The following is a 19,624-nucleotide window of genomic DNA, read 5'->3' on the forward strand; positions in this document are numbered from 1 at the left end:
GCGTCGACCACGAAATCATTCGAGACTTTTTTATGTTTTAACACAACGTCCTTCAGAATTACAAATAAAACAGTATGCTGATGTTGGAGGAAAAAATACCGGTTGAGAGAATAAATGGTGAAGATCGATTCAAGTTCGAGCTGTAATTTCAGGATATGGTATCGGTTTCAAGGTAGAGAGCGTGAGAATAGGAAGCGTTGTTGAATTTAAGTTAATTAAGGCTGTTTAATTGACAATCAAGCCTGTTATAATTGCTTCCACTTTGGCTACCTGTTATTTCTGTTAAGTCTGTCATGATTGCTTCTACTTTGGTTACATGTTATTTATGTTTTAATTCATGCGAGTTTAATATCATCGTGCTAGGGAACGGTTGAAATCCTGACTCGATGCACAAATTTGCGTAGAACGCAGCTTGATAATGACGTAACGCGCAAACCATTATCATTAGCGGCTCGATTAAGCATGCTGCGCCAACGGGTCGTCTTCTTAATTATGTTCATCCTTGTACATCATTACGCATTACTTCATAAATCAACCATTCGGCCGAGGAATCCTCTTGTATTTATGCGGAGGTGCGACGTCGTTGATATTCGACGAGGGCGGGAACAAGTGTTAGGTCAGACCATGTGTAAACAGCCGTGAAAAATGTCTTTCTACACTGAACATCATCTACTGTAAACCTCGACAGATCGAAGTTACTAGAATGACGTCGAAAAATATTTCAAATTAAAGATGAAGTAATTAAAAGTTGAAAGGCCAGATCGAAGTAAAGAATTCCAAGCACCAGAACCTACCGCAACATTAAAAAATAAAGACTAAAAAAGGAATGATCTAGGATCCTAATCTAGAACAATAAAAACTGCTAACATGTAATTAAAAATCTCGTCGATAAACCATAAGCGTCCAGCAACACGATGTCTGTAATCCTCATCAGACAGTACAGAGTCTATCGTTGCATGAACATCAACCATGCCGCATCAATCAATCGGATCTTTTAACGAGCACATTTACGACGGTCATAGATCTGCTAATGGTTCACGGTAACTGTCCATATATTAGCCGGGACTATTCCATATTCCTGGTAAAAAAAAAATCGTAAATTCATCGAAGGTCAAAGTACGAGCAGTCGAAGATCGATTAACGATACGCTGAATGATCGCCTCTGGATCGCATGCCGGCGTAATGGTTCGTGTGTACGTACAAATCTCGCGTTGCCCGTGCAACACGCACGCGCCACGCGCGCGTCTCCGTCACAAAGTTTCACGGGCGTCCAGCACGCCGGTATGAATGGTTGTGTGTGGGACAATGCTCACTACCATGACCCACTGACACAAAAATAATGGAGCAACATGATATTCGTGTGACTTTCATAGTCCACGCGCTTTTTACCTGGGCCAAACGCGAAGCTTGTGCGTGTACGGGATTGCACAAGGCTTCGGTTGCAGTCTCGTCGAACACGATCACCGGTCGAAAAATCGGTTGGGAAAGAGATACCGTCTCGACGTGTATAACTCTGACGTCGACTGTATACACGCGTAAGGGCCCCACGGGGCCGTCTGTGTGTTGGTATTTGTTTACGAAGTTTCGAAATATGTTTTGAGGGAACATCGGAATTCGGTGTATTCATCGTTCCGAAAGATATAGGTATACATAAAATGTACCGCTATACTTTCACTCATTCCCAAACGGATCCTTTTTTTTCCGGGTCGTTTACAAACCGATTAATAAGGCTCTCCTTCAGGAGATTTCATCACTGACAAAAACGTCTTCGGGGAACGTGTTCCAGAAACCCAGAGACGAGCGTCGAATTCAAATCATTGAAATTCGAGTTTTTATTTGTGTAACCTTAGAGAGTCTATGTTGTGGGTAGACAGCTTTTTAAAACGACGATCTAACGCCGCGTTGTTACGGTCTTGTGAATACATTAGGGTAAAAGCGATTTGAATGCACCGGATATCCGATATGCTCATGGTGTTCTTCCTTCATGGATGGTTCAATGTCGACAAATTGTATTCTTCTGAAGTTGCCCGAGTAAATTCAATAAGTTTTGATATTCTTTAAAAAATCCCCAGTTTATTCGATACATTATTTACTCCGAAAGAATTCAATCTACTCCGATTAAACATTCTCTATTCAGTTTAACACGTTGTCCGCCACAGTGAGAAAGACCGTACTTAGTCAGACACGATTTCTTTCGTATATTAAATCATAAACCGTCGAACATATATATGTGTTCAGTTAATAGAGGCTGTTGGTCTTGTTTTAAATTATACTACGATATTAATTTTACGAAAAATTTTGTAATTAAATAATTCAGCCCTCTTTGCAATATACGTGTCACCCATATTTGATCACCATAATAGATACTATAAACTCGAAAATTCTTATATTTTTACATTTACTTAAAGTATACATATTGTTGAAAAAATGTTACAGGTTTGTCAACAAAGAAATGTCAACCTGTATACTTAGCCAGTACATAACCGTACAGCCGAACAATGTAGATATACCTAGCAGCACGACCGTCGATAATACGCGGCTTTTCACTTTGGCCTCGTTTGCACTACGTTCCGTCGTGCTATCCACAGCCTGCGGGATTTGAATTTAAAGTCATTGTCGCCTCGCTCGATTGGTATTGACGAAACCTTCGGGTGATCATCGACCTTCGGATCGATTTCAGTCTAGCCTGGCCACGGGGCTCGGTGGTGCTATCTGCCGAACCGCGAGGCTCGGCGCGAGTCATAAAAATCCGCGAATAACATTGAAATCGGGACGCATGCACATGCAATATAAAGGAAGGAGTCACCGCGGTGGGAAGTGTTTCGACACGAAAATATTTGCGAATTCAGTGTACCCGAAGCTCGTAAAATCGATCTAACCCTGACACAGATTCCGCGTGGTTCCCGAATGTGTCGCGGTCACATTTCATCCATTCCGTTGTTATCGCTAAACGACGATCGTTAAATTACATCCCGCTGTTTGCAATCTAATTTCTAAACGGTCGAATATCGCTGTCGAAAGCGTCGAGAGCGCCGCCTGGTGGTTTCGTCATATATCGTCGACCGTCGAAATTCGAGTGTCCGTACCCGCGAAAGGGAAACCACTAAGCAAGGTTCCGTTTCTTCTTCGTTACCCTTTTTTAACCGCTTTTTCGCTGTATCATCGGCGTTATTAAAATAACCACGGGAGATTCTGATGACGAGATAATATCTGAATTCCCTAACACGAACTGGCGAACACGTGCCGCGGATGTATAATCTCGAGGTTCCATGGAATTCTAGGGGTTTTGAATATTTTAGTGAAATGACCGAATTAGGTGGAAGAATATTTTCATGAAAGGAAACAGGTGTACCGTAAATTGTCCGAAACTACCAGTTCACGAGTTGAATACGTGGATTTCGGGAATATGGTCCTCTTTCTTGAAAGTTTAACGATGTCTAAATCTTTGCAACATTTATTAGGTGTACCAATAAGTGGTCCACTATTTATGTTCATAAAATGTATTGCCACCATATTGTAACTATTGTAAATTACTTATTGGTTGACCTGTTACTTATAGATCAATTAATCTATTATTAGAATATCAGGAGTAAATGTATGCATTCTCATTGAATTCGTTTGTATTTTTTTTACAGATGGCGGGGCTCCGTGTACAAGCTAATCTGGCGGGAATTGCTGGCCTACCTGTTCGTCTACTACCTCATCAATTTTACATATCGATACGCGCTCAGCGAGCACCAGCGGGTGTGAGTACATGAATACGTTCATTTGAATATCTTCCCGCGCGAAGTCAATGTCTTCGGAAGGTTAAAGCCTTAAACAGTTGGCAATAACGTACGACCGAAATGTGGGTTGTTGCCTTGGAATTAAAAACACACCAATGTGTGTACAAACATTTCTCTTAACCGACACAGTTTTCCATAAATATCCGTTGTTAAAGTATCTTTAATAAATCCAAGCATCATAGCGTAAAAACTAAGTGCTTAATAGAGTAACGATCCCTTTCACTGGAATTACAATCAGACTTTCTTACAAAATCAGTTTCCACAAAAAACTTTATATGCCATCGTTAAGCAAGATGTTGCAATTGCTGTAACAGCTCTACGAATATCCAGATAGTTATTTGTTCAGCTTTACTGTTATAGGATACTTTTACTTCCATCGTTATGTGGTTCTAAACTTCTTGATAGTAATGCACAGTATCTACCAGTGACCCTAATACAGTGGTTTTCAACCTTTTCACACCTGCGGACCGGTAAAAATATGCAGAAATAGAAAGTATTCTTTATATAGTGCTTTGCTCATCAGTTTCTAAATCTTATAGGTATTGTAAAATGAAAATTCTATATTTATTTGAAAGAACCAGAGACTGAGGAGTAATACAAAATTCTCATAATAGATTGTCTTGAACTTTTGAGAAAGCAATATTTAATTAACGAAAGTAACTTTGTGGACTGACAGGAAATTTCTGCGAACCAGCAACCGGTGAAAACAACCGCTCTAATTGATGTAGGCTGTATTAAGCTTATATGAACCCTTCCAAGAATATTCACCTATGAATTCAGCTACATAAAGAACTTTTCGTCTTCGACTGCATTCACTTTCATCGAACGCACCTATAATCCGTATAGGAAATTTCTGCGAACCAGCAACCGGTGAAAACAACCTAATTGATGTAGGCTGTATTAAGCTTATATGAACTCTTCCAAGAATATTCACCTATGAATTTAGCTACATAAAGAACTTTTCGTCTTCGACTGCATTCACTTTCATCGAACGCACCTATAATCCGTTCCAAACGTTAGAATCACCGTGTATACTCCGCGAACAATACGACCATATACATGTACCCTGTGACCATTTCACTATTCCCGATCGACGTGAGGCGAATAACTTCCTCTCAACTCGATGGAAACAATGTGACACGTTACTATCTCTTCCCCGTGGCCCTTATCTCGCGGATAACGAATTCGCCCGATGTGCCGAGGTGTGTACGGGGAGCTACCATAACTGCAGATTTTATGCCAGTCGATAAACCCACGCGACATCGACCTTGGCCAAGCAACAAAAGCTGCGTCGACCGATGTTTCCAATCGGCGATTACACCTCATCGGTTCACGTCGACGAAATTTACGGCTGCCTCGTTTTATTAGCATTAATACCGTTGCCCGTTTCGGTTCGCTTTTCCGTCGTGTTTTTTAACGATCGGCGTCTCGTTCGCCGTCGTTTCCCTCTGGCGCGCGCTTTTACGGCTCGACGGACAAACGAGGGAATTTGACCGGTTACAAAACCGCGCAGACTATTAACGGTCGGGGAATAAAAGTCAATTTAAGTAATTACGATTCGACGGGTCGATTAATTTCCGGCTGGAAAGACGGCTCGTGGGAGGCATCTCGATGGACAGAATGGTAATTGTACAATGGCGGTCCTCGATAGTGTTGAAAAGGAGAAACAGAAATACTTCAACGACGGATACTATGGATTGTGCCGAGGCTAAATCATGGATATCGTAAAGAAAATTGTTCCTCGTATTCGTAACGTTTGATTGCGGGTTTTGCACAATACGGGGCTCGGCCGACGTTAGAAAACGCATAAAAACGTAACTTGTTATTTATGCCGAGATAAAAAAAAACAGAGATAAAGAAGTCCCACGATCTGAACGATGTGGCTGCGAGAAAGAAGATCTCTCCTGCCTTTGGAGCAGCTTCGATTTGCCTGTTTCTAAATTTAGAACCACCTTAGGGCCGGTTCTGGGGTTTGGCTTAGGACCCGTACAGGGCCCGACAATCGGATGAACGATTCGCCAAACGGGAACGATGTAAAGCCTCTTTCGATCGTATATTTTAAAAGTGTTTTTCGAACGATAAATTTTGTCACACCCTTAATAGGATTTTCGGATACGAAGAAGGCGGTAGCTTTCGCGGGAAACGTTGTTCTTTTAGTTCGCGGAATTGTTGGTGGTAACGATTAGCATTCTCGCGATATTCAATATTTACAGCCGTAAAAATGAATGTAGCTTGCACGTCTTGTTTATTCGACCAGAATTTACATTCGTGCAAGAGGAAAATATTGGAGACCGAAGTTTTAACAGCAGAGTTGAATTATTCGCAACACAGGTGAGCTTGTCTTTTAACTTGTTTTCGTTATCATCGATTAGCCAAAAATAGAAAGTCAAACGGATAATACGATTTTCACGTGCAGCTGCAAAATCTTAGTGGAAATTCCCATTTGCTAATAATTACAGGTACGTAAGACCGGCAGTGGTCACGTCCAGTGACGGTATCACCTCAACCTTGCTCTACTTATAGACGAGGCGGTACAAGAACTTTACCATACCACACACGATACACTTGTAACTAAACAAATATTTAACTGCACGCGATTCGCGTAAACTTCCGATTCATTCTTCCAGCTGAATCATGTCGATATTCTGTTACTATAAGAGACAGATTCGAATATATTTTTCACGCAACATTACAGAGAACTAACAGAATTGCGAATACGAAACGTTACCTGCAATACGAACAAGTCATTAATTCTCGAAAGCCTCCAAGACCCTCCAAGGTTCAGAGGCCAAGAAAGATCCATTAGGGAGATTAGAAAATGGCAATGGGAGTCCACAGAAGGTAGCCAAAGGTGATAGAGGTGTTCCGATGAGAGTAGTCAACAATGGCAAACAATGGCCAATAAAATTCGATTAGGGTGGCTGAAGGTAACCAAGGAAATCGAGACTGTCTGATGACAGTCAGGAAACATCTACGGGGGATTTCCTTTCAGCTCAAAGACCAATTAACATTTGGTTTCTTTCTCTGTATTAAAATTCTCATTCCGTTCGCGTCAGAATGTGTTCATCGGTTATGTAAATCGATTACCGTCTGTTGCAGAATCTTCGAGAAGATCAGATACTATTTCGGGAACTCCAGCGAGTCGATACCGATGTCGTTCGTGCTGGGATTTTACGTGAGCCTCGTCGTGAAACGATGGTGGGAGCAGTACAAATTATTACCCTGGCCGGACAACCTGGCTCTCTTTATCAGCGCCGCCATTCCTGGAAACGTAAGTACGAAGATCGAAGTGTTTCCCCGAAACAGGGTTCCGCCACGGGCACCCAGACGAGCGTAATAGTGTAAGCCGTGTAACGAAATTCCCCGTATTGGAATCGCTGGACTAAACTCGCGCAGCAGGCCTTGCTCGGATGGTCGTCGTCGTCGTCGCTGCGTTTGTCTCATTACGCTAATGAATTGCCGTGACACGTTTCGGTGTCGTTAACCTAAGTAGGTGCCAGGCTCGGAGTCACGCCACGCCCAGAAGCGGGATAAAGAAGGGAAAAAAAAGAGGAACGAAACGCTCGGTGGAACGATCATCCCATAATTGGCAACCGAGCGAATCTTCTTGGTCTTCTTCTTGTGCCGGGTTAACGGGCCCAGAAGGCAGTGTGTACACCAGCCTTGCGACCCTTGGCACGCGATTTAAACTCATCGCACACACGTGTCGAAGGTGTCACGGTGCACGCCGATCCGAGAAATTGGCGTCGATTATCGTTACTTTCTCTGATCGCGTCGGGCGAACCGATAACGAAAGTTCATTTCTACCATGTATGTTCGTACGCCCGTCGAATCGTTTCGTAAGTAATTTGTTAACCTCGGGTTCAATTGACCTGTTGGGGCTGACCTATTCGATACATCGAACGGTGAATATGTAAGCATCTGTTAACGATAGATCAATTTCACTTTCGTACGATTAAGCTCTTTAATTAGACGTGATTGCTGGGTCGAATGAACTGTTTGTTTTTTGTTTAGAAAGTGTAACAAATATGGTATTCAATGACTGAATTACTACTTGAAGGATGTAAAAAGAAATAAAACCGTATCCTTGTTCGATTATGAATTAAAATAGAATAACATCCTGAATATAGATAGTATCACTATGTTGCTTCATACTTCCGAAAATCTAATACACGGTGCATTAAAACATAATTTCTTGAATATCAGATGAATATCAGAATCTTATTGTGCAACAGTTCAGTCGTTCACGTTGCCAACAGCTTCCGAGAAAATCAATCTACCGTGAACGTACAGAGTCATCCAAAGGTAAATCATTAATTACCAACGCCTTTCACCTTTCAATTACATCGCTGAACAGACCAACGAGACAGTTCCCCTAGCGATTCAAAACTACCCGTCCGTTCGTCGAAGTCCGATTCCGGTTCTGACTTCCGTAATTCGTCGAAAAGCGATCCTCCAGTCGCGTGGTCAGTGACACAATGTAGAAGTGAAAGTGCAACGTGTATATCGCAGCGAGAAAGAAGGACGAACCTACGCGTTCACGCGCACTTGCGGGCACAGGAGCGTACAACGTTCCCCAAATGATTCCTGCCGTGGCGGACCATAAACCGTCTGACTACGAACGGTACGAATCACTTGCCCCTCACATGTACACTGACGAGCAAACTCGGCTTTCGCTAGGGGTACAAGTGGCGTAGGAGAAGGGCCTTTTATCACTTGGTAAATTAATTACCAAGTTAAATTGAATGTTAATTTGGTATGAATTTCGGTGGTACGAGGTGCCAGTCACCATTTTTCCCCTAGCGGAAGCCGCATTGAGACGTCAGTGTACAATTTTCGTTGCCCTTTCTTTGGTGCATCGCGGTTAACGTTCCATAAATACCATCCCGTTCCATAAAAACGTAACTATCCACCACTCAGTTTTTCGTCTTAATAAAAGAGTCTTTCGAACTCGTTATCGCTTCCTCGCGCGACAATTCACAGCGTTCCCTGGCCGTTCTCCATTTTCCCTCTTGATCCAGCTAGTTAGTCACCCCGTACATGTAGCTCGACCGGTGAAATAATTACACGCGCAGTTCTGCGTTAACACCGGCGACGTAACTTGCATTCGAGGCTTCCGATTTTGCCTGTCCACGCGAGAAAGTCGCTCACCCGGCCGCTCGATCGTCGTATAACAATGGCCACAGCCCCACGATCCAGCCGGGGCTGCAACGGAATTTCTGCACGGGGCCCCAGGCCAACGGGCAAGGTCCCCTCCGTAGCTACGGGGAACGGGACTGTAAGTTTAATACGTAGAGAAGGAAGGCCCCGAGCCGGTCGGTCATGTAGTCACGTAACGCCAAGTATCGAATTTGTGAATGAGTCGCGTCGAGTGGGCAGCACCGAGCTTCTGGGCTCTCTGTGTATGCCTTTCATTGAAATCTAATTGGAATTCAGGCCCCGAGGCGAGAAGGATGGGACGACTCCCACCTCCCCCCCTCCCCTTGTTGAAGAGGATCTTTTTCAAGCTGCCAAGCCGTGCATTTTTACACGCGCGACGTTAAGTCGCGGCATTCCGAGGATAGAAGGGACGAGACAACGAAAAAGAGAACTCGATTCTACGAGTTACGGGGGTGGAGGTCCTCGGCCGAAAATGACGACTGGACACCACCAAACGGGTTGAAGGATATTCTATTGAATCGAGGATTATTTATTTAGCCGAGGGTTCGCAATAGGATTAGCCCAACAACACAATGGCAAAGATCCACACAGTTGCTTGAGCAGTGATGACTTATGATTCATTCCGTCTGTATAAAATTTGAAATCATTCACGGCATGTCTCGCAGATTCGAGAGTTGCATTTTACTTTCCCCTAAAGTATTCGTTCTAACACGCCCATTATATCCACACAACGACGGCGAGTTGATTACGATCCGAGAAGAAAACTGAAAAAGAGGTATGAGCTTAGAACCGGAGCAACCTTTGAGTTTATCGCGCGAGTTTTAGATACCAGGAGAGATTCATAGCGCGTAATCGCCTCGGGCAACGAATGCGAAGAACCTCTGACAAGGTGAAACTAATTAGCCTCTAATTGTGAGACATTACAGAAAAACGGCCGTGTATGGAACGTAGCCCCATTTTTTTCGCGTTTCCGAATGAACGAGGTGAAGCGAACGCGTGTCTACGCGAGGATAGACGTAAAACACGAATTTATTAATTATAAAAATACAGTCAATCGGTTGCGCGCCTATTACTCACGACGGCCATTCATGTTTCGCAACGATCGTGGAGCTCGAGGAAAGAGCAATTGAAGCGGTGAATCGTAAAACGAATGTCGGCGGTTCGCGGCAAACGATACGCCCGAGCAATTAATCAGGAATAATCGTGCAACCCATCGTTTTCAATGGGACCCAATGCGGCCTCGCGGTTTTGCGCCACGGAAACTTTCTTCCTCTTCAGATCGGCCAGGCAGATCGTTCCGAATCGGCACGTGAGGATCGCGTAACGTTCACCGTGTCCACGTGTTATTAGCCCGCCTGAAAATTTTAGTTCCGGCAAAACTTTCTTCGGGCTGTTGCATGCGTTATATCGGCGCGGACGAGACGTGCCTCGATCCACAAAATACTTCATCCACAGCCACATATATCGTGCTCCCCATACGTAACGATTCGCCTTGAACCAGACGTTCAATTAGACTACTAATGACCGAATTTTCCCAATCGCGACCACGATTGGTAACAATGTTACAAGAGGAAAATTCGTGTTACGATAAGGTGTACGTTGGTCGTGAATTTTGCGTGGAAATTTTTGATACGGGAATTAGTCACCGACCGTTTCCGATCGAATTGTCATTCTGGCGAGCGAGCAGGATCGTTCACCGCGGCGGCGGTGATTACAAAACGACCGCTCGGTTACAAAATGCTGCACGTCGATGGCCAGGAACGAAAGGAAAAATAGCCGGCAGGCGCCACCACGGGTTTTTCACCGATTAGCGGTAGTACGGTCTCGAAACCGGCAACGATTCGCGACCACGGGCCAAAAGAACAAGGGGAAAGTGTATACAGGACAGGGGAAACGTGTCCGGCATTCGTGGAGGCCTAGGAAACGAATTTTTTTTTCGTGGCGAACACGTCTCGTCGATATCTATCACGACCGATTCCTGGTTTATTTTTTTAATGTGTTCGTATTAGTATTGCGGTATCTTTCGATCGAGACGCCTAGTCGGTCTGAGAGACGCAGTCTGATAGAAACGAACGGAAAACACTTGCGAACCAGATGATGTTTTAGAAGGAAATGTCGCAACTTTTGTGAATATAGATATGAGAACGTCAGCTAATACGATTTTACGGTTTAATCTACGGAATACAACATTCAAGATATTTGATCATATAATCAGGTGTCTGGAAACCTTCCAGTCTCTGGTCTTCATTTCAATTTGAATTATTGCTACGCCATACGTGTGCTAGGGAGTGAATCAAGTATGATTAAATGTGCTTAACGATCTCTGGATAATTCTATCGTGAGATCATCCCGTAAAATCATAATCAAGGAAAGACACCGAAACCATTAACCTCATACAACACCAATGTTTCTTTTTCGAAATGCTTCATTGCTGGTCTATGATAGATTATCAATTTCCCAGTGAAGGGGGCTAAGCTATAGAGAACCATTATCTAAGTAAAAAGGTTTAGGTTTACTGGTAAGGCTACCCAAATCATTAATCATTCCCTAAACTTGGGGTTATTCGAAGTTAGAGCGGTACTTATGAGAATGAGGATATACGGAAATTACTCTGCTGACAAGAGCAAAAAATGCAGTGGCTTAGGGTTCTGCTAAATACAGAAAAATTACAGTTACGATCAAAAAATTACGAAACATCTATTATTAGCTTGAATCGAATAAAATGCTTTCTATTACAATGAACGTACAAAGTTATCGTAGTTTAGAAGCCTTCAAACGAAAGTCATTAGTATGATTTACAGAATCGCGCATTGAATCCATTAACGAAGAAACTGCATCGACGTGTTCCCCCTGTGAATGCATTTTTTTAATTGCGTGCGATTGTTGGAAGCCACGAGGTGCGTTCTGAGCCAGTTGCATCCCGTGGCGTCGTAGCATGGTTATTAAAGTGATAATTTTGTAACGTTTTCACATTGCAGGACGAGAGAGGGAGGCTGATGAGGAGAAACATCGTGAGGTACGCTGTGCTCGCGTACGTCATCACGCTGCAGAGGATTTCGTTACGCGTTAAAAGGCGATTTCCGACGCTTCAGCACATCGTAGACGTTGGTCAGTGAGTTACATTCACTTTATTACATTCGCTCATTTCTCCTTTATGATCGTGCAAAAAGCGACCGACGTTAACGCACACTCTCCCTCGCGACTGAAATCGGGGCTATTTATGGAACCGCGCGTGGCTAACGATGCATCAAAATAATACAAAAACATATACTGTATGTATCTCTTAACTACAGACCACACTCATCTCAGAGACCAGATTCAATTTTGATTTCACTGTCACAGCACAGTGGAGAATTTTCGAAGCTCGAAGCTAGCTGTTTCCATCACGGAAATGAAAAATAACATTCAATTTATTAAAAGTATTGCGAAATAGTCGTTGTTGGATTATTTTTTTGTGTGGCAAGTCGTACGTAGTTATGGGATATCAATGTTTTGATAACATTTACACTACCTGTGACGATCAACAAACAAGGTGCAAAAAAATTGATCAAGATGGATGAATTGCAATCCTGAAATGATTAAACGTTCACAATAGTCTCATCAAGACGACGTTTTGATGCAAAATGTAATGTGGAAGTAAATGTACGATTGGCAACGTTCGTCGAGCTTCCGCGCCGATTATTGGCTTCTTCAAGGACGTGTACCCAATTAACACACACGCCGGAACCTACACAATTAACTTCCTCTTATGGTAACAAGGACGATTCAGCGACAGATGAGCATGAATTCATTCCAAACCGAGATATATGGCAAGATTTTTGGTATTCCTTGTAGAATTACAATTACCTTTCAATAGGCGATTTATATGTGTGCATTGTAATGTAAGCAGCGTGTTGCTCGCACGTCGGAACCGTTATTTAATCGACATTGAGACATACGTATCGAATATAACCTTCAAATGGTTTGTGGATGTTTGTAACAGGCCCAAAATGAAAGTTCTATTTACATGTGTCTCTTGAACTCTTTGCCAATATTTTACAAATTTTTACACGCGAGCTGCAACATTTTTTAAAGAAGCTCAAACACTCTGGTATTCTTATCATCTATAAGTCAATTTAATAATTTTTCTTACCGTGACCCGCATCCATCGTTGCCTGATAAATATCGTCCTCGGAAAAACACGTCATCAACCGTTGAAACCTTCGCGAATCCACAACACAAAGTTCAATCACACTGCACTTCCTGTACACTACGATAGCGACTCGACTATTACGACACTGCCACGATTTTTGCAATTTACTGTCAGATATATAGCGTGAGAAACAAAACGTATGAAGTAATTTGTGTGCCATTTAAATCAAACAATGTAAGTAACCGTTACGACAGTACGTTAAGCAACTATGTAAGTAAAAGTTGTGCAACAATTAGGTTCTATATATTGACCACTAACAACTGCTATTATTGTAACTATAAAGTTAGCTGTTATTGTTAAATTATTCCTTTTGACGTAATTATTAGTTAAAACCAATAAAAATGAACGAATAACAAAGTGTTATACTGCACTATCTTGGCGTCTATGGGCGTGTGCACTCAGATTCTCGTCAATTATGTAGATAAAGAGTGCACTACTACGAATTACTCATTCTTTCGAGAATACATACCAACGGAAAGTAAATCACAGTAAATGGAGGGTCTTGTTGTTGTATTAACAGCAAAAATCGTGACAAAATGCGGACCGGGTAACGCGCCGTGTTCCTTCCGAGATTCGCGCGCCATATTAAAGCTGCGCGCGCAGATAGCTGCTTGCTAAACAATATGGCGGCGTTTTCGAATTCATACATTCAAATCAGTCTATAAAACAATCTTCATTATATGCATATTATAGCCACAGAATACTTTGTTTCATATAGCGATTCTAATTACTTACTTTATTCAATTATTACCACGTACATTATGTACTTTATTTCATCGTACGTACATAATATGCAATATTAAAACAGATTCACCTGAAAACAGTACAGTTTAGTACAGCTTCTGTGTTATCCGTAATATAATCAGACGTAAAGAAAGTAAAGACAAAATAAAGTCGGCCGTTGCATAAACACTTGTCGTGTTTCGACACAAGAATAGTCATTCAGGAAAATTTATAAGAACCCATGAAAAATTCTACAGCAAAATCTCAATGCATCAGCGTCTAGACATAAATATCAACCCGAGTAACCTTACGGTATCTACCGACCAGGTGAAAGAAGCCGTTCCCGGGATACTAAAAAGAAAAACTACAAACCCTGCGGTTTTTTGTTAATCGGCGGCGGCGAGAATGCGCCTGTCGACTAGAAATAGCACAGATTTTTCCGGCCCGTGTTCCGCGAATCTTCCATGAACATGAGTCTGGGCCTCGTCGTTCCCCTTCGGCGGGAAATAAGTGACGAGAGCCACCGCAAGAAACGATCCTTCCGTGGAATTATCTCCGCGGCCACGTGAACAGGTACGGCGTCACGCACGCGAAAGAAACGCAAGCCGGCGCGAAAGAACTTGGCGAAGACGATCCAAATCGGTTCTGCGACCGCCACTGGAAACGAGTCTCGTCCCCATCGATAAAAGCCCCTCGATTCGTGGCGCGAGATCACCATCAATAATTCATACAGCGCGAATGCGTCGCGTCCCCCCCCCCCCCCCCCCCCATGACATCGAAGAACGTGTGCCGGTCGGTAACACTTAAGACGCGATTACGGTTTCGCTGTTACGTTCTCCCGAAGGATTACGCCGATATTTATGATCGTGCACAAAAAACACGACACCCTACCATGATCTTGAGAAAGGAGGAAGTCGAAGGCCTCGCGTTTCGTGCCATTCGATTCGCTTGTTTATGTACCTAGAAACGCAACCTTTCGCTTGCTCTTTTTGGTCTTGATTATGTTAATTCTGTTATGACGTCGAACAGTTTTTTCGTTCCTTTGATTCTGTCGGACAAATAGAGTGTTTTGGAAAATTTTCGGTTATTCCGTATCCTGGACAGTTTCTACCTCCAGTCGAAGGTAAAAAAATATTTTCATAAAATGTGATACCGGACGACTTTAGTTGTCTAGTTCCTGTGCGATACGATCTATCTAGGAAACGGACAGTTTTATGACATTCTATTTATAGCGTTCGGTGATGTTTACCGAAGTATTTCGTGCCAATCGTAGCCACGTTCTTCTGAAACAAGTATTCTTCGTGTAACAGTACGACAGTTGTACACAGTAAATTTTCGAGGTACTCAAATTCCGAACGATTCTATTTACGTTGCATCGCGATGTAACCGTTATGGTCATTGACATTCGTGGAACTTTGCGAAAGACATGGATGCAAATCGCCGTTGACACAAAATCCCCGTCACAAGCGACGAAAACTAATTTCCGCGGAGTCGCCCATTCTGCTTGGTAGCTTACCAGCGACTCCGGCTGCTGTCGAAAATCGCAAGCAATCGCCTTGACAGGCATTGGTTCCGGTAAAAAGTATTTAATTTTAGAATATTACGCTCCCGGCTATGGTAGATAAACGAAAGCGTATTCCCCGTGTCAAAGTAGGCGTGAGCAACCATTAAAACATGGCAGTTGGAATTCGTTTTAAAGTGGGAGACATATGCGCGCGTTTCCGCGAACGCTCGACACCTAGAGGCGAGCGCAGTCCGTCGTGGAGAGATTTTCTAATGTTATCTCGAATTATCAAAGCGTATCCATGCCGCAAGGAATCGCGATCTGGAACTTCTACGATTCGCCACGAAAGAATTCTCGAGAGCTGGGTCGTCGTCGGTCGGCAGTAAATCGAACGCGTTCCCCAGCGCCGCCGCCAGGCAATTTTCACGTGCGTCCGGGTAATTTTCAACCTGTGGCGCGTCGAGAGCCGCTTAGAAACGCGGAGCGCCGGCGCCAGTTCCTCATCCTTTTCCTTTTCTTTCGCTGCCGTGGTCATCGTTTTGCTCGCGGAGGGTACGCCGCGGACCGGACCCTCGGCCATGCAGTTTACCATCTATTCCCGGAGCCGAGGCGAGTCCGGGACGTTACCAACAAGCTTCTTCTTCTGACTACCTGCTGCTGGTCGTCGTCGTGATGCTCCTAGTTGTCGTCGCTGCTTTTTTCTTTCTGTCCGCGAGCCGATCTCTCTCTCCTTCCTCTCTCTGCGAACGGGTACAGAAGATATATATAGAAATAACCCAATGGTAATTATAGTACATCGCCGGTACCGATACCGTGCCATTTGATAAGATAATCACGGGGACTGTCTTTGGCGTCCACGCCAGTCCCCCCGGCGAGGCACTGTTTCCATCGTCGATTTCATTCCCGACATCGCGATCTCTCGTCGTTGCCATTGATTTTCACCGTTAGCACGGCGCCACCGGTTTCTTCATCGTCTGCCGTCCCGACCTCAGTCAAAAGAGACCGATCCTCGCCTCCATTCTCGAACGTTCACCGGTTTATCACCCATGCGTTATTAGCGATGGACATTTAGTCGATAAATATAGGGGAGGGTCGCTGAATTAGGACCATCGCCTAGGTTAGGCCACTAGTTTAATTTGTCATGAATAAGCACTTTGGGCCTTACGGTCCAATAATAAGCCATTAACTAACTGATCATCTACAAGCAACATACGGTCCATCATACGGTCCAACTTGCTGATACACAAGTTACAGTACTGGTCCAAATTCCGCAACCTTCTCGTATAATATATGTTAATATCGCTACGTGACGTGGAAACTATTCTATTTGGTGGTAGATAGATCTATTCATTGGTTTTGTTTTTATTAAAAACCATCTTTCCGCCCCGTTGCTCTTCGAACCGCTACAGTCGAGGGATTCCGCAGAGGACTTTGGAAAGCAAATGATCCAACGGATTCAGACCAAGATCTAGATACAACTCTGATGAGTGCCTATAGGACAGCCCGTGTAGGACACGAATATAGACGATGTTAAATATAGCCAGACGTAATGAGAGCCATAATCTATCTCCGGCTGCAGGTGGTAATTGGCTAGACTAGCGGGTATCAAACGTAAGCAACGATAGACACGAGCTTCGCGTTTGCCAGCTGGCTAGTCATCATCGTCATTATCCTCAAGATCGTCGTCGTCGTCATCATCGTTCCCGTCCTCATCGACCACCACGGCCAGAGCAAGAAACTCGAGAACCCGTTTCCTCTTCGTCCACTTCTTCATCCCCCGATCCGCTCTCTGTACTCGCCGCGACGTTTTCTGTACATGTGGTATTACACGGGTTACTACCATCCGTCTCTCGGTCGACCCGTAATACGCCCGACGTATATCCATACTCGCGCACGCGCTACCTATATTTACCGCGAATTATTGTCCCGACGAGAGAATTTCGTCGCTATTATATCGGAACGATGAGCAAGAACATAATTACGTCCGGACACCTTCGTCCCGGGTGCGTCGATGATACGCTGCGATCGATTCGATCGATCAGCATCCAGTCAGATTACGATCGCGGCAATTTATGAGATTTCGAGTACGCGTGGGCAAACGACCAACTCGATACACCTCGTGGATTCGAGGCGAGAACGTTGAAAACGGAAGTTCGTGGTGTTGCGAGGTGGTAACGCACAAATTCACGGTTTCTAGGTTATTTTCCGCGTGATTACTCACGCTGAAAAGTCGTTATCCAGCCTCCCATAGTCCCGGAAAGAGTGTTTCTTGCATCCAGTCCCGCATAGATCTAGGAAAAGGTGTTCGAGTCGTTGGCGAAATGATAGAGATAGACGATCTTCTAGAATTAACGGAACGCACCAGCTCACTGGTTCAGCTTCCTTGACCTTCAACGCGGAACAGTTATAATATGCGCGAGCTGGTTGTCCCGTCTGGGTTGTCGTCGGTGTTCCTCAAACCTTGGGAAAATGCGCTGGCTACGGCGCCGTCCTTGATCGAGGTCGGCCTTGAGGAAGGTCGGACCTAGTCTGTACGCGCTCGAACTGGAGGGAAATGAAGGAATCGAGGAAAAACAAGAACCGAGCTAATCTTCTGGAACGCCATGAAATCTCTGATACAGCGGTGAATACAGGTTTCGAAACGTTATCGGTTAATTCATCGCTTACGAATGACTCAAGCATTTCACGTCTGCGTAAATCATTTCGTCGTTTCATTGGTTTATTTTATTATTCTGCCTCCGAATTGTCGCGTGTTTGACGCAGAATCGGAGTAAGTGTCTGGTATAACATTTCTTCTGCTCAATCGCACGGAAATAAGTTATTTCAGCTGTGCCACGACGTCATCGAAGTTTGCTTCACCTCCAAATATAACGCGAAACCTCATTTCTGTTTTGTACGTGAAAAGTACCATGACAGGCTACGGAGAACAACAGTCTCTCGAGAACAGAGAGAGTGAAATAAGACATGCAGGAGTAAATGGCAGTTTCTGCGGAGTAACAATCCAAAAATGAATCTTTGTAGGACACAGAGTTCCTCGAAAGAGATCCCAGGTACCGTTATCAGTGGCGAGTCCCATTATTCTATGACGACGGTGGGCAAACTACGGCTCCCAATATTGGGTTTCATTGCCATATTTCCTAAACTGTTATATTCATAATCTATAATCGTATAGTATGTACCAATATTAGAATACTTTATTTCTGTAGCTCTGAAACGTTTAAAAATGCATGAAAAGTATCATACGTGGCTCTTATTATCGAACAAATTGCCTACCCTTATACTACGGTATCCGTCGCCATTTCTAGACATTATACCACTAGATTCATCCCAATTTCTCCAAGCCCACCTCTTGTTCCCCGTTGACAGTGAAATCGTAAACTACGTATCGATATCGCTTCTATGATCGGTACACGTGCCCGGATTATCGTCCATGCACGGCCTGAACGCGGGCGTGGACACGATCGATTTTCTCCTTGGCAGGTCGATTGTCTATTGACACCCAGGCCGCATTCGCGGGCCGCGTGTGCTCGCCATGATTTAAAACTCGCCCCCGTCTAATTACGCGGGAATATTTCCTAATCAGTGGGCAGTTTCACCGGGGCGCCAGGTCTCGGCTAGGGAGTCGAGCGACAGCTTGGCCGCGTGTCCATGAATCCGCGCCAAAAACGTCGATATCGCGATTTCCCGCCTTTCGATGATCGTCGATCGACTCAACCCGATCGTGACGTAGCGTGATTTTCGTGGTGGATCAACGTTCCGTGCGTTCGAACAAAAAGGAAAAGAAAAAGGAAAACACGTTTGGATGACGTGTCGTGTGCTCGAACTACCGCGATTATGGATCACGCTTAAGGACTGGCCGACGGACTGGTTTTCACCGAAGGATGCTTTTCAGCATCGGTCCAGCTCCGATGAGGCGAATCTGTGAGGATAAGACGAAGGAGAGACGAGGAGGCAGACGGTTGATTTTTTACCATCGTGGCGACCTTGCCGGCCGTGCAAGGATCCTCGCGTTTATTGACCCCGACAAGCATTCTCCGCTTTAAGGCCCCCCCGCGCTGCTCGTATATCCGCTACCTCCCTTGGTTATCTTCGGTCTTCAGCTGACGCTTTCGCGAGGTAAACATCCTCTAGAAACCGCTTCTTGTTCTTCTTATTCACCATTAGCCGTTTCAGCTGGTGAACTCGCGGATGTTCGTTGCAAATTTCTTCGATTCCTCCATTGTGCCCGTAGAGCGTAATCGTTTCTGCAAATCGGACTGT

At 44.2% G+C, this 19,624-nt stretch overlaps 1 protein-coding gene across 1 annotated transcript in view; it reads left to right on the forward strand.

Annotated features, from left to right (window-relative positions):
* The window catches only part of LOC107193288 (bestrophin-3), a 46,431-nt gene that overhangs the window by 15,767 nt on the left and 11,040 nt on the right, over positions 1 to 19,624 (forward strand). Inside the window, exons 2-4 of the mRNA XM_015582692.1 lie at positions 3,636 to 3,746; positions 6,885 to 7,056; positions 11,924 to 12,053. Coding sequence (XP_015438178.1) covers positions 3,636 to 3,746; positions 6,885 to 7,056; positions 11,924 to 12,053 — 413 coding nt within the window. The remainder of the gene's footprint in view (positions 1 to 3,635; positions 3,747 to 6,884; positions 7,057 to 11,923; positions 12,054 to 19,624) is intronic.

The sequence above is a fragment of the Dufourea novaeangliae genome, unplaced genomic scaffold, assembly GCF_001272555.1.
Source record: "Dufourea novaeangliae isolate 0120121106 unplaced genomic scaffold, ASM127255v1 scaffold7, whole genome shotgun sequence".
In the NCBI taxonomy this organism is placed as follows: Eukaryota; Metazoa; Arthropoda; class Insecta; order Hymenoptera; family Halictidae; genus Dufourea; species Dufourea novaeangliae.